The 13,699-nt window shown below is 33.8% G+C and overlaps 1 protein-coding gene across 1 annotated transcript; it reads right to left on the bottom strand.

The window, feature by feature from the left end:
- On the bottom strand, nt 2,046-9,940 carry LOC109352278 (E3 ubiquitin-protein ligase HERC2-like). Its single transcript, XM_019594191.1, has 9 exons — nt 9,415-9,940; nt 8,099-8,185; nt 7,057-7,146; nt 6,834-6,920; nt 6,619-6,738; nt 4,098-6,188; nt 3,706-3,852; nt 2,739-3,250; nt 2,046-2,419 (listed from the first exon to the last, which is right to left on the bottom strand). The coding sequence occupies exons 1-9, from the start codon at nt 9,460-9,462 to the stop codon at nt 2,299-2,301; spliced, it is 3,303 nt and encodes a 1,100-aa protein (XP_019449736.1). The 5' UTR covers nt 9,463-9,940; the 3' UTR covers nt 2,046-2,298.

Genomic DNA, 13,699 nt, shown 5'->3' with positions numbered 1-13,699 from the left:
CAAAGCTTCTATAGCTACTTGCCAAAAGCAATGCCAATTCCACCTTCAGGACCTTCTAGGAAGCACAATGGCATTGAAATAGAAAGATCATTGGGGAAGCCATAGAGGGACATATATCTTGTTACTTCCTTTTCTCTCATTGATATGTCTTACAGAAACAATTTATGGAATAATGTATATGGTGTCTTAGTTTATTGATATTTTCCTTTAAACTTTTGTTTTGTGTAGTATTAACCTTCATTTTGGGATGTTTTAATTTAGAGGTACTTCCAAGAAGGTAAAAAAAACAAATTCAGAAGAAACTTTTTAAGGATATGTTTATATTGTCATTGAAGCCTTTGAGCAGCTTCACTTAAAAGATGTATAAAAACTTATTGCACATAAAAGCAAAGGGAAACAGGTGACAAATTGAGAAGCTGTTATGCATGTGGTTGATGGACAAGGAGTTGGCTTGGGTTATGGTGGTAGAGAAGCAGGAGAGGTCACTGTCATGAACATGGCAGTAAAAAAGAGGGAGAATGGTGGAAGTGGTGCAATGGAGGGCAAAGGTAGGTGGTGATTGCCAAAGGTTGGTAGAGTTATGTTTCGTTTGCGATTTGGGTTTTGGAGGGAAATGTAGGTTTCAAAGTTATATCAGAAGTGTATTTCATAATCATAAAGTTTTTCATTTTCATTCATTTCTCTCCAAAATCCAACTCACAAATAAACCCTGATATTTGAGAGTTTTGTTTTGGAAGGGTGGGGGAAAGTTAAGGGATAACTTTATAAAGATCTCCCTTGGGAGTATGAGGAAAGGGAGAGGGAGAAATTTTCTTTTAAGGTTCCCAGTAAAACCTTCCACATGCCTATTTACATGGTTCAGTCAATTTAGGAGTTTTCTGAAGATAAACAAGTCAAAGTATCTAAATTTCTTCAGTAAAATTTTATAATTACATTTTTTTTTTCATTTCCATTTTTAATTAGATTTTTTAAGTAGAGTAAAACAATATTCTTAAGTTATTATCATTTTAGTCTTCTTCAATCTAAATTTTATACTCCCAACCAATGTCAACTTGATTTGTCTTTATTTCTCATTTCCTTCCTCCTCGCCCTTTGATCTCTTTCATTCATTTTTCCTCATAACTCTCAAACATAGTGATAGAAACCATAAAATAACGCTAACAATTTGGCACAAAAGAACAAAGAACTAGAACAAGCTTTACTCAAGACTGCAGTCACACCCCTTAGTTCCCAATCTGAATACCTATGAAAACTAGCCACCTTTTCCCTATTTATTCCCCTCAAAACCGTAACTGCTCACCCATTAGCTCCCTTTAACTGTCCACATCCTTCTTTTTCCAAACTGCCCAAACCCTTTTCTATTCCTAACTATCCAGCCCTTTCCATTTCTTTCTCTGAAACACCCTCTTAATTGGAGGTCTATCACATAGCCTCATGGTTTGTTAGTAAGTTTGTTCTTGAAGATAATAAAAAGAAGAGAAAAAAATACTTGAGAACCATAAAATATACTTGTTTGATGACTCGGAAGCCTTTTGTTCCCTACTCACAAATACACTCTTAGTAATGTAGTTGAACATGGATGAAGAAAGGATAAGAGCAAAGTTTTCATATTATAGTTTTTTTCATCTTTTAATATTAACTTTTACCTTTTTAAAATGATTAATTAATGAACCATTATAAACGTCCCGGGGCATCATAGAACGCTCCTTGTTTCATATATCCAAAGTTGCATAACTACTAGAGCAACGTTTAAACTTGCATCTCAAAATGGCAAAAATTGCACGTCCTTTTTTGTTTTTGTTTAACTCTTGTGTTGAAGATGATAATTAAGGTACAAACACAGCCTAAAAAGTAGTTACCCTAACTAGGAACCTTTTATTTACTGTAAGAGAGGTAGGAATTATCAATTGATTATATGCAACATAGACTACAATATTACACGTAATAAAAAATGATCCCTGCAACTATCATTAAGTAATCCAATAACATTTGAATGCATGAAGTATATACGTAAGGCAAGAAAAATGTGTGACAGAAGGCCAAGATTATATGAACTGATGATTCCATATATGCTACATTACAAGAGATGTGTAAAGGGTATAATTAAATGGAAGACAATTAAATTAAGGGAAGAGGGGAAGGGTAAAAATATTGAAAAGAAAGAAAGGATAGGCATAAAAACCTTAAAAATAAAATAGGAGCGTGGTTTCTTCATATTGATTCTTACCCTTTAACAGATAACCTCTCTCCCTTAACTTTTCCTAAGTTTTCGAAACAGGCGAATCGGCACCCTCTGTCCTAAGTATCGCTTAGCCGGCCAGAAGACTTGTCTGTGCTATGAACATTGTACTTTTCGTATACCTTCTCCCGGTTCTCTGACCACCAAGACTCTGCTTGGTGCTCTCCAAATCTTCTCCGGCTGCATATTACATCAGAAGATTACTAATTACTACAAAATTTAAACATCCTAGTTGATAGAAATAATAATCATGAATTTCAGGACCTTCTAATTAGAGTGCATAAATAGAGATACAGCCATGCTGAGTTTACCCAAAATATAGAATTCTTAGTAATGCAATTGCCCGAGAGCTAAAGATCATAATTAGAGTGCATATTTTTCATTTTGCAATTCATATTACCACGGATCACTATAACCGAGGATATATAAAGATGGCAGCTAAATATACTAGTAGAACTAGATACACATAACCTGGTAATGTAGAGAAAAGTTTCATTACCTAAAGCGTACTCGCTTCAGATCTCTTGTTCCATCATGCAGGGCCACAAGTGTTATATAAACACCAAGTTCATATTGTTCAATCCATTCTGCTTCAACTTGATCACTATTACCAGCCTGTGCAGTATTTGTCGATCTCAGACTGCTGCCATTATCATGGAAATGCCCAGAATCCCTACCATCAACGGTATCTGACATGCTACTGCTGCTTGCCTGAAGCACACCGCCGACATTTGGCAATTTAACATCTGGATAATTGTCTGATTGATTATCAAGGCCCCAATTAGTTCCATAGGTTCCTGGCAAATTCCCCTCAGTTCTATTCAACAGAGTGGATTCAACTCCTATGGAGGCGGAACTAGAGCTACTAATTGACTCAGCCCTGGAGTGTTGCTCTCCGTTTGAGTCCGGATAGTGGATGCCATTTGACTCAAAACCATTTGGTAGGTAAGCAGGTCTCATGTTCTCTGCATCATAGACTCCGGGAGGAAGCTTCTCAGCCAGATCTTTGAGCTGAAACAATGTGAATCGAAGCCGTCAGCAAATGTATAGAACAGCAATACTATCGGTATAAGGAAAAGAGGGAAGGGGCATTGGGAAATTTGCTATGAAAAAGACAAGGATAAACAGGATACTATGTCACTCAGTCCTCTAGTTGTGTATGCCCCAACAAATAAAATAATGAAAGCAAAAACAAAACTAAATCGAAAATCAATTCTAGAATCCGAAGTATCACAAATGAAAATTATTGTTCCTCAAAAACTAGTTTTAAAATCTTGTTACAGTTCGAAATTTTAATAAAAATGTATTCCAACTTTAATAGATGGTTTGATTTAACTGGATGTCCATTTTTTTCAAAAGAAAAAAGAGGAAAAATTAAAATGGAGCTAGAAAGTAAAGCACCTCATGAAAGTAAACCCTTTCAAAGACATCAAACTCCAAGAGATGTAAATTGACTAGAAAATAACCTGTGATGTAAGTGGCTTCATAATTTCTTTTGCAGCATTACATTTTGCAGATTCATCAGCAGCCAGTGCCATAGCTTGTTGAGTCTTTTTTGATGACCTTTGGAGCTCTAATTCTTGCTGTTCACATCTCTGTTTCAGTCTCTCGACCTAATGATATCCATATTAGACTACTCTTGATGCCACGTAAACTAAAAGATGCAGCATAATCATAAACATGTGAAATCTATAACTTTTCTGGCAATTTGAGCAAAGTAGTACTGCTCATCTATTGTGAGGTTCATTTGCCAGGCTCAAAATGGCAGGGATGGAAATTTAAAATGGAGGATAGTTGTGGTGTCAGTTTCGAAGCAACTAACATTCGCTAACATGAGAGTAAGGGAAGCAAAATGTACCTGTGCACGTAACGTCTGCACTTCTTGATTTAAAAGTTCATTTGTCTTTATCAAATTATCAGCAATACTTTTGGAGAAGGAAAGTCCCGATGTTGTTGGAAATGGCGTAACAGAACGAGGGGGGCTTGTTCCCCTAGAGAAAGGAGACACAGACCTGGAACTTATTCCAGATGGTGCAACAACTGGTCTTGGAACTGTTCGTTTCATATCGATAGCAGTAGACAAGACAAGATCTTTCAGCTGTAGCAAAGAAGGTGCTTGTGAGGTGCGAACCAGTGAGAATGTATCAGCTTTCTTTCCTTGTTTGGCCGCCTTAATATCTAGTTGCTTTATCAAATCCACATTAGAAGGAACCACTGACTTCGAAAATCTTACCTCGGACTTGTCTAACCTGTCCTTGTTTTCACCAGAAAGACGAGGCAAAGCATTCCTCCGATTATTATTGCTAGCTTCAGCAACCTTGTTCAATTTTGCATAACAAGAATCACAAACACGATATGGCTTCCCAGGATTAGGAGCCAAGGCTGCTCTGAGTGCTTTCCTTGAACTACATGGATGGCAGTGCACAAGTCCACAATTATAGCAATTGTGCTTCTTTCTAGTGAAGCCAAATGCCTGTCTACAAGCGGAGCACTGAGACTGCTCAGTACCTGATGCCCATTTATGAAGGCATATGGCAGCAGAGTAGTTTGAAACACATGCAATATATTTCACATGTTTATCCTTCAACGCTTCAACCAAAGTTGGTGTTTTTCGATCTTCAACATCTCCATGACCCAATCTTCCGTTCGCACCCTTCCCCCATGTATAAACTTCATTTCTAGATGTTAAAACTCCAACGTGATATGCACCACATGCAATTTCTTCAATGTATTCCCCAGCAATTTTATCTTCAACCAAGCAGGGAAGCTTGCCATCAGAGTGAGGATTCCCAAGCTGACCATAAACAGTACTTCCCATTGTGAAAACACGTCCAGATGTTGTCAGGCTAACTGTCAAACTGTGCCCACTAGCAACTTTATGAAAATTGTAATCAATAAGCGCAGACACGCAAGTTGGTTTAAGCCGTGCCTCCTTGTCCCCATGTCCGAGGCGGCCTTTGTCTCCATCACCCCAAGTAAATAATTTACCTGATGATACACTCGCACTAGATTGTGTCACAATAATCTCTACAACAGCCGCAGTATGCCACACTCCACATGCAGCAGCTATTGTCCTTAATCCTAATAAGGATTCTACTTCTCTAGGATACGAAACATTTTCCCTATCTCCATGGCCTAAGGCACCAAATGTTCCATCACCAAATGTAAAGAGTTGCCCATTAGAAGTTATCAAGGCTGTGTGCCAAGGACCACAACTGACAAAAGCAACTTGAAGTCCCTCTAATGGACCTGCAATTCTCTTCGGTATCCAATGACTAATATCAGTGCCATGACCAAGAAGCCCAGCATTATGAGTACCATCACCCCATGTATATAGATCCCCAGCCGTCGTAACAGCACAGGAATGGAACTCCCCACATGCAACAAAATCAACAGATGTAGAAGCCAATGCCTCAACTAGACGAGGTTGAACCACATTCTTCCTAAAACCATGGCCAAGGCGCCCTCCCGATTCTTCACCCCATGTAAAAACTTCACCTTGTCTAGTCACTAGAGAGGCATGTCTAACACCACATGCTATATGATATACATCTAAAACTACATCAGATTCCAATTGTCTGGGGAGAAGAACATCTGCCCTCGGGCTGGAAAAATTGACACTTTTATTAGCACCAACTTTCACAACATTTTCACAGATAACCTCCCCCCATATGTACACAACCCCCAGGGCATCATAATCATCTGGCGCAGATCCATGACTGGATGTGCTTGGGGCACTTGAAACACTGACACGAAGAGCATCTGAACCAGATCCTTTTACTTGCATGTTTGTTGGGTCTGAAGGTGCATGTGACCTTTCTAAATTTATGGTGGTGTCAGGCTTAAAGGACTTTAGTGAAGTATTTGGAAGACTCACAGAAATGTCGGGAGAACTGGCATCTCGTGATGCCCTGGCTGGACTTTCGCTTGGACTCAAGTCTCTGTTGTCCTGAAAGTAAATGAGCCAGACAGAATATGTATTTTCATCAGGGGGGCAATCATCTAGCATAATGGCATAAAGAGAATTACAAGAATTTTGAAAGTTTCTCGTACAATCAATTTCGACTTTTATCACATCATTTGAAAAAAGAAGGGTAATCACCACAATCAATCAATTCCTCCATCACGTCCAAAGAAGAGGATGAGTGATTAGCAATCTTTTTCAGAAAAATACTGCAGTATACATCCTTTCAGGTTAAGAGCTACTAACTCAGAAAATAAAACTAGCTTTCCTTAGAGGACACAAGAATCATTCCTATAATTATGTAAATAACCAATAAAAGTCCTCTCTATCTTGACTTGCCCGAAACGAGATCACTATGGAAACAAGGTAACTTAAAATGAAATCAACTACACAGACAACAAGTAGGCGTGCTTACATCAAGATTGAGGGCTCCATCACTCCATCCATCAATTTTGGACCTACCACCTTGACCAGAAGATATTAGTGCTTTGAGACCGGCAGTCCACGCTTCTGCCTCAGCTTTATCTTTGCAAATCTGGAAAAAGAACGAAAAATTATTATCATAATGGAAATAAGTAGAAACAAAAGAACAATGTAATTATACATGGAATTACATAATTCATAACTAACCAAATCAAGGGATTGCTTTCCGTTATTATAAATAAGTGAAAAAGACAAATAGTCCTTCTCGGGACGCAGATAGCGTTTGAAAACAGCCTGCCAAAAGATTTAGGAAATGTGAATACAGAACAGAGAAGAGTAAGTTTATGGAACAAATTAATATAATTAGTTTGTTAATCACAGAGAACTGTACAGCTTTGTATGATATTAAATATAAGTGCAGAAATCTCACTGTTCTTTGACCAGGAATAATTTTTGAGACAGAAGATAGCTTCAGACTTCTTTCTCCACTACTAGAAATCCAGATTAAAGATGACTCATCCTGCAGTTTTCAAATATTTTAGTTAGTACACGGAGAATAACTCAAGTATGTGTCAAAATTCAAGCCTACTATACATGAGTGTTTAAGTTTATAGTCTATGTTCTAAAACCAAGGATGCACGTAAAAAATACATGTTTACTAGATTTCATGAACAAAGCTACAGTATCACTACTAGCTAGCACTAAAATGAGGAAATTATGCCTCTCAAGTAAAAAGTCAGTATATCTGACCAGAGTGGCAGAGTCTAAAAATAAGATTCCAATCTTTTTGTATTTATGTCAAAGCTGATTATTGCTATACCTCAAGTGATTATACTAAACCTGAAATGTAGCATAAAAACCAAAATTGCCAGGTACCCTGCAATTTCTTGAGTCTATATTACTAAACCAAATACTTTTTTCTTAGCAGGAATTTAATTGAAGATATCAAAACCTATCCTAAAAATAGATAATTGTATTAATGTATGATAGACCCAAGATACCTAAATTGAGTGACTTGTGGTATGCCTTACCAAACTTGAATTCCATAAACTTCATTTTACTTTTTTTTAAACGAAAGTCATGTGATTCCAAGGTTTCATTCCATAATTATAGTTTGCCGTTTTTTCCTCTCTCAAAAATCCCATTAGGATTATATCGTCTGCAAAAATCATATGTTGAGACACAAGTTCCTGGATATTGGAGTAAGAACATCTAAAACCAAGGTAAAAAGTTAAGGGCTCAAGGTTGACCATTGGTTATAGTGAAATCGTCAAGACACATAAAATAATAAAAATAAAATCTTTTCATGCTATATTGCGTATACAAAATCAATAAAAATGTAAAAACACCTACCTATCACAGCATAGAAAATTAGGCTTATAACCAGTTAAGTACTGTCCAACAACGCTGTTAATAAGAAAGCAAAATAGAGAACAAAAACACATTAAAAAAAAAGCTTTTATTTAACTTACACTGGAAAGTTTAAATGGGCAAAACTTGGGCTTTCCCTTACGACCATATTTAAGCAATTGAGCACCCCTTTTCAAAGCAATCAATGCCTGCAGAATGAAAATGGTAACATTATAAACCACAATCTAACAAACAGGACAAAGTTAACCCACTAAATACAGCAGAAATAGAGGAACGAGTGAGAAAAATAATTTAAACCATCTTAAAATATAAATTATGTGAGATTCCTAAGAAATTAAGTAAATTACAACATTGATTCAGTTTCTGTAAGGACCATATATGTTTTCCTTCTTAATCATTTGATATAAGTTGCAGGTTGGAAATGTAGTACTGAGGACAGATATTTCTAGGAACACAATAACTGGTGTCCAGACAATAAACATTGGTTGGTGGCTCAATTTCAGTAGATGAATTCTAAATTTCTAATTTAGTCAGTTTCCACTTAGAACTAGAAGATCATGAAAGGTTCGGTCAATGCAATCAATCCTAGAGGTATGCGAAAGCTTCAATGAAGATGTAAGGTGCTAAAAGTAAATAAATATTATGATACAAGGTTCAATATCATGTTCCAAGTGATACAAGGGAAGCACATCTACTATCCCACTATTTTGTGTCAGGAGTTGTGATTGGCCAAAAAAGTATTTAATAATTACAATTTTAACTTAAATAATTTTTTTTCAACCAATCAGAGTTGATGGTGTATGGAGTGGCACTAAAAGTGGAACAACAGCTCCCGTGATACAAGACAGCGGCAAAATGCTGCACTATCAGCATTTTACCATACAATATAGCATCAAAAGACATATATTGACTTAGATGTTACTAATTTAGAACCATGCTAGTCATAAAATATCTTTCTGCATCCCATTCAAACAAAAACAGTATGCTAGTATTCACCATTCCATGGCAATTCAAAAAGCATTAAATCATCTAATCAACTAAACTCTAAAAGGGTTGAAAATAACACATCTTAATGAAGAAAATGTTAAAATTTTAACAAAATAACCACAATAAATAAGTTGACGTCCCATATTATCTCCACATTCTCACCTTCCTCAAATTTCCCATTTATCCCAAACAAGTAAACACACGCACAATAGAATACACTTAACTCCACTCCGAAAACCGAAGATAGCCCAAGTCATCATAAATAGTTCATTATTCATATAATCATGCCATATGAGACTTTAACACTTAACAACACGCTATCATAACATTCTCAACAAGTTAAAATAAAAACTTGAACCATTTCACCCTAAACAGAAAATGCTACAAAAGCTTCAAAATTTAACACTCAAATTGGAAGTTCCAAACCAACCTGCTCTATGTCACGGTCAGCATTCCCGTGGCTAACAAGATCTGCCATACCATGTGAAAGGCCACCACCCTCTCCGATCGTTAACCAATGCTCCGTTCATCATAAAAAACAACAACAATAACAACAACCCCTCCTCCAACCTCTTCTTCTCTCCACAATAACCATTCACCTTCACATCAAAACCAAAACCCACTTCTTATTCTCTCTCTGGAATGCAAACAAGCTTCACGGATCTGCTCCTCTTTGCTCAAACCGGAACACAAGAAATTGCATTCCTAGTTCCAAGTCAAAAACATATACACTGGTTTTTTCTTCTTCTGCTTTCAACTTCACGAGAATGACTTGGACTGTGGAAAAAAACCGACTTTCTGAGACGGGTGAACCGATTGCACCAAAGGGTAGAGGCGGAATAGCGGTTCCCGGAAAGAAATTCCGGTGAGAAATGGAGGCTCCGGTTTAGGAGACAGAGGAAAGAGAAAATAAAAAGAGTGAAAGGGAAGAGAGAGAGAATTGGAGTATGTAAGTAAGTACACAAACTAGTTCCATGACGGAATAAAGAGCTTAAACAAAATGAAATTCAATTTAGTAAATATTTAGTTTTTAATAGATATTTAATTTCATATTCATTGGCCGTTGCATTAACATTAAGAAATATAAAATTAGAGTCCAATTTGGAAGTACAAGTTTAACATTTCTTATGTATTAAATGCATCATTTTTAATTCAAAATTATTTTTTTAACTTTGTTAATGAAAATATCTTTTGGAGGCTTATTAAAATTTATATTTTCTTATTTAGAATTAATTGTATTTTCCTCAACTTCTTTTATTTTTGTTTGGACAGAAATGGCAATCATGTGAGCTTGGTACTATAAATAAATTTTCTATTTTTTTCTAATTCCTCTAAAATATTTACTTTCTTTTCTTATAAGAAACTTACTGTATAATATAACACAATCTATTTTAATTCCATTTCTGTGTCATTTTTTAGTTATTCTCGGAGTTGTGAGAGCATTTCCAGCGGCAAATAAAACTTTCGTTCTTATTTTATTCTCTCTTATTATTTTATAATTTATTATAATTACTCATGAAATAAGAATAACATATATTTTTTTTCCACAATAACAAAAATCATATTTATTTTTATTTGGGTCTCACAACATTTGTTTTTATTCCACAACATTTATCTTTCTCTTCATTTTCTTTGGGCTAAAAACAACAAATAATTGTTTTTATTTAAGAATAGAAAGCAGAGAATAAAAATAACACACTAGAAAGTAATGTTCTTATTCCATTAAGAACGACTTTAAGAACAATCATTGTGTTGCTCTAATGTAACCTTCTTCTATTATTTTTCTTTTTTTTTTGTTTTAAGGTAGGGCATCATGTGCTATATGATAAAAATATATTACTCGAGTTTATGAAAAAAATTGTGTATATTTTTAAGACCAACAATATTATATGAGATTAAATATTAGATACTAAAATAAGTTTAATATGATATAGACTAAAATGATTTTTAGATGAGGAGACACTTTAGATCAAACAAGATTAAAAATAAATAAATTGATGAGAAAAATGAGGTGTTTCCTATTGTAGGAAAATGTATAATGATGTCTTATATGGTTTGATAAGTACCTAAGATCCATAGAAATCCTAAAAATAAAAATATATCAAATAAATATTAGTTCAATTTCTAAAGTTAATAGATACCAGAAAACCATCAGTAAAATGATTAAGAAAAAACTTAAAAAAACTTTCTTAATAATTAATATTTTATTGATGAATATGATTTATGATAAAATATCGTATAAGATAGTATTATATGATCTATGTAGTTAATTTCATCTTATAGATTAAGGATTAGATGTTATTTAATAAAATATCTCTATCTACATGTTGGGAATGGTACTTACTTAAAGTTCTCCTCAACAGGACATTTTCATTATTAATGACGTGGAACTAAAGTTGTCATTTGAAATTTAAATGGCCCTTGAAAAGAACATGTGAGTTGTGATTGATATGAATAGTTAATATTAATTTATAGAGTGTTTGTCTCTCATTCATATTTTCTAAAATATTTATCAAACCTATACTTTGTTTTTTTAAATCAACCTATTATTATTATGATACCCATTTTATTATTTGATAATTAATAGCATCTTGCTTAGACACCAAATGATAATTATATAATTTACAGTGGACAAAAAATGATATACATGTTTAAAATTGCAAAACAAATTCAAATGTACAGTTATAAAATATATTGATATAATAGTGTAAAGTCATGTTGATCTATAGAAAGACCAAAAATTAATAATTCAATTTTTAAAAGCAATATTTATTGAAAGAAATAATCATGAATTCAAAAAAGATTAATTCTTTGCCCTCAAAGACAATGGTACCCAAAAAATGTACAATTATAAATATTGTCTTGCAATTATAAAATATGAAAAGCAATTATACATTTGAGGGAAAGCAGAAACACTATGGGAAATTGAAGTTAGAAAGAAATGAGAAGATATTGGTGCAAAGCACGATTGTTCCTGAAATCCTGATTGTTCTGTTAAAATTATTAATTAATTAAAAATTAATAAGTCTAATAATTTTGGAGTCTTTTTTTATGAGTTGCGTGTTTGTGAGGGAGGGAGGCACGTAGGGCTGGCGAATATTTTCGGAGAATCTGAGGGGACAGAGCAGGTAACCTAATATTCATGTCTAACTTTTTTTATAATAATGAGAAAAGTATAAAAAATGTACTTGAGTTTTAAAAATACTTACTTATGTGTGTATATATAAGGAAAGAAAAACAATATTCATACGTATCATACTTATATTGTAAGTGAGATATTAAAAAATATTGATAAAAAAATATAAAAAACGCAATAATCTAAAGAATCATAGAAGATTACTTTTTAATAAAAAATAATAAACTTTTTTGTTTATCCTTTTGAAGACTATAACCTTGATTTAAAAGTTTGGATATTTTAATACAATGTTCAAAATCATGGAGATCCATCATGGATGAGAAAAGGAATTGAATCATTGATGTTGATAGTCATCACTCAGGAAAAAACATTGAGAAAAAATAATTTATACATTTAAAAGAAATGAACTAAATATATATAATTTTTGTTTAGTCATAAGGTGGTTATATATTTACGTTTTTCATATCCAATTAAGGCCTCATATACTGGATATCATTTTTTATAAGTATCCTCTACATGAGAATATTGTTGAAATTGGAATTATATATATCAACAATATTGATTCGCAATTTTTTTTTTATAATTTTGTAATATTTTTATGTTACTTTACATATATCTAACATTCTATCAAAATATGTTCAGGTAGAGTTATGGGCAAGGTTAGTTAAAGGACTATCTCTTAACCAACTACATCCCCTTTACATATTAAATACCCCATCTACCCATTCCTAAATTGGTGGATCTGCTCATAACATGGTTGAACATTTCTCTTGGTAGAGATCACTAGGTGAGGAAAATTGGTAGCTAAACTTCACTAACTAAGTTTAATTTGAAATCTTTAATGCACTATGTTATTACTAATTTTAGTGTTCATAATTAATGTATGTGAACTAATATGGATGTAGAAGGACATACTAGCTAGAATTAAGTGGACAATTTAAATAACTATTTAGTTTTAATTTAGTCTACATATTTCTATCACTAATGTTATGTTTTACCAACTCAGTCATATATAAAGACAAAAAGAGAAGATGACACATGTACAGACATATCAATTCAACACATTACATCATGCTAAATTGTAACACAATACATGTAAGAAAAATCGAACAAAATTTTCTTCAGCCGAGCCACAAAAAACACAATCTATGTCAACCACTACACCCCTCATCAAATTATACCTACTAGGGACCGTATCCAATAACGACTACCACCAAAACGTTTCAAGGAACTTTAGATTTCCACAGATATTTTAAGGCTCCGAGCACATTATCCCCTAATACCCTCCAAATCACCAACAAAGATGAAGTTATATGATGATTAAGTAGTAAGGATGGAGGGCTAAAAAGAGTGAAGCAATAAGGAGATTGAGAATTCAAATCTAACTGATTATAAAATATAAATATTCTAATATTTGCATATAAAAAAAATCACGGGAGTAACCTCAAGTAATTGGGCTTGACCCTCTTCAATACTGGATTTTGTGGTGGAAATGGGTGGGATGAATTATAAATATTTTTTTATTTAAAATCTACATAGTTAAACATTTTTCTAAGACATGTATTACTATCTTTATCTA

The sequence above is a fragment of the Lupinus angustifolius genome, chromosome LG07 (assembly GCF_001865875.1).
Source record: "Lupinus angustifolius cultivar Tanjil chromosome LG07, LupAngTanjil_v1.0, whole genome shotgun sequence".
NCBI classification, from domain to species: Eukaryota; Viridiplantae; Streptophyta; class Magnoliopsida; order Fabales; family Fabaceae; genus Lupinus; species Lupinus angustifolius.
The sequence above is the reverse complement of the archived record's forward strand: the minus strand, read 5'-3'. Positions and strand labels throughout refer to the sequence as shown.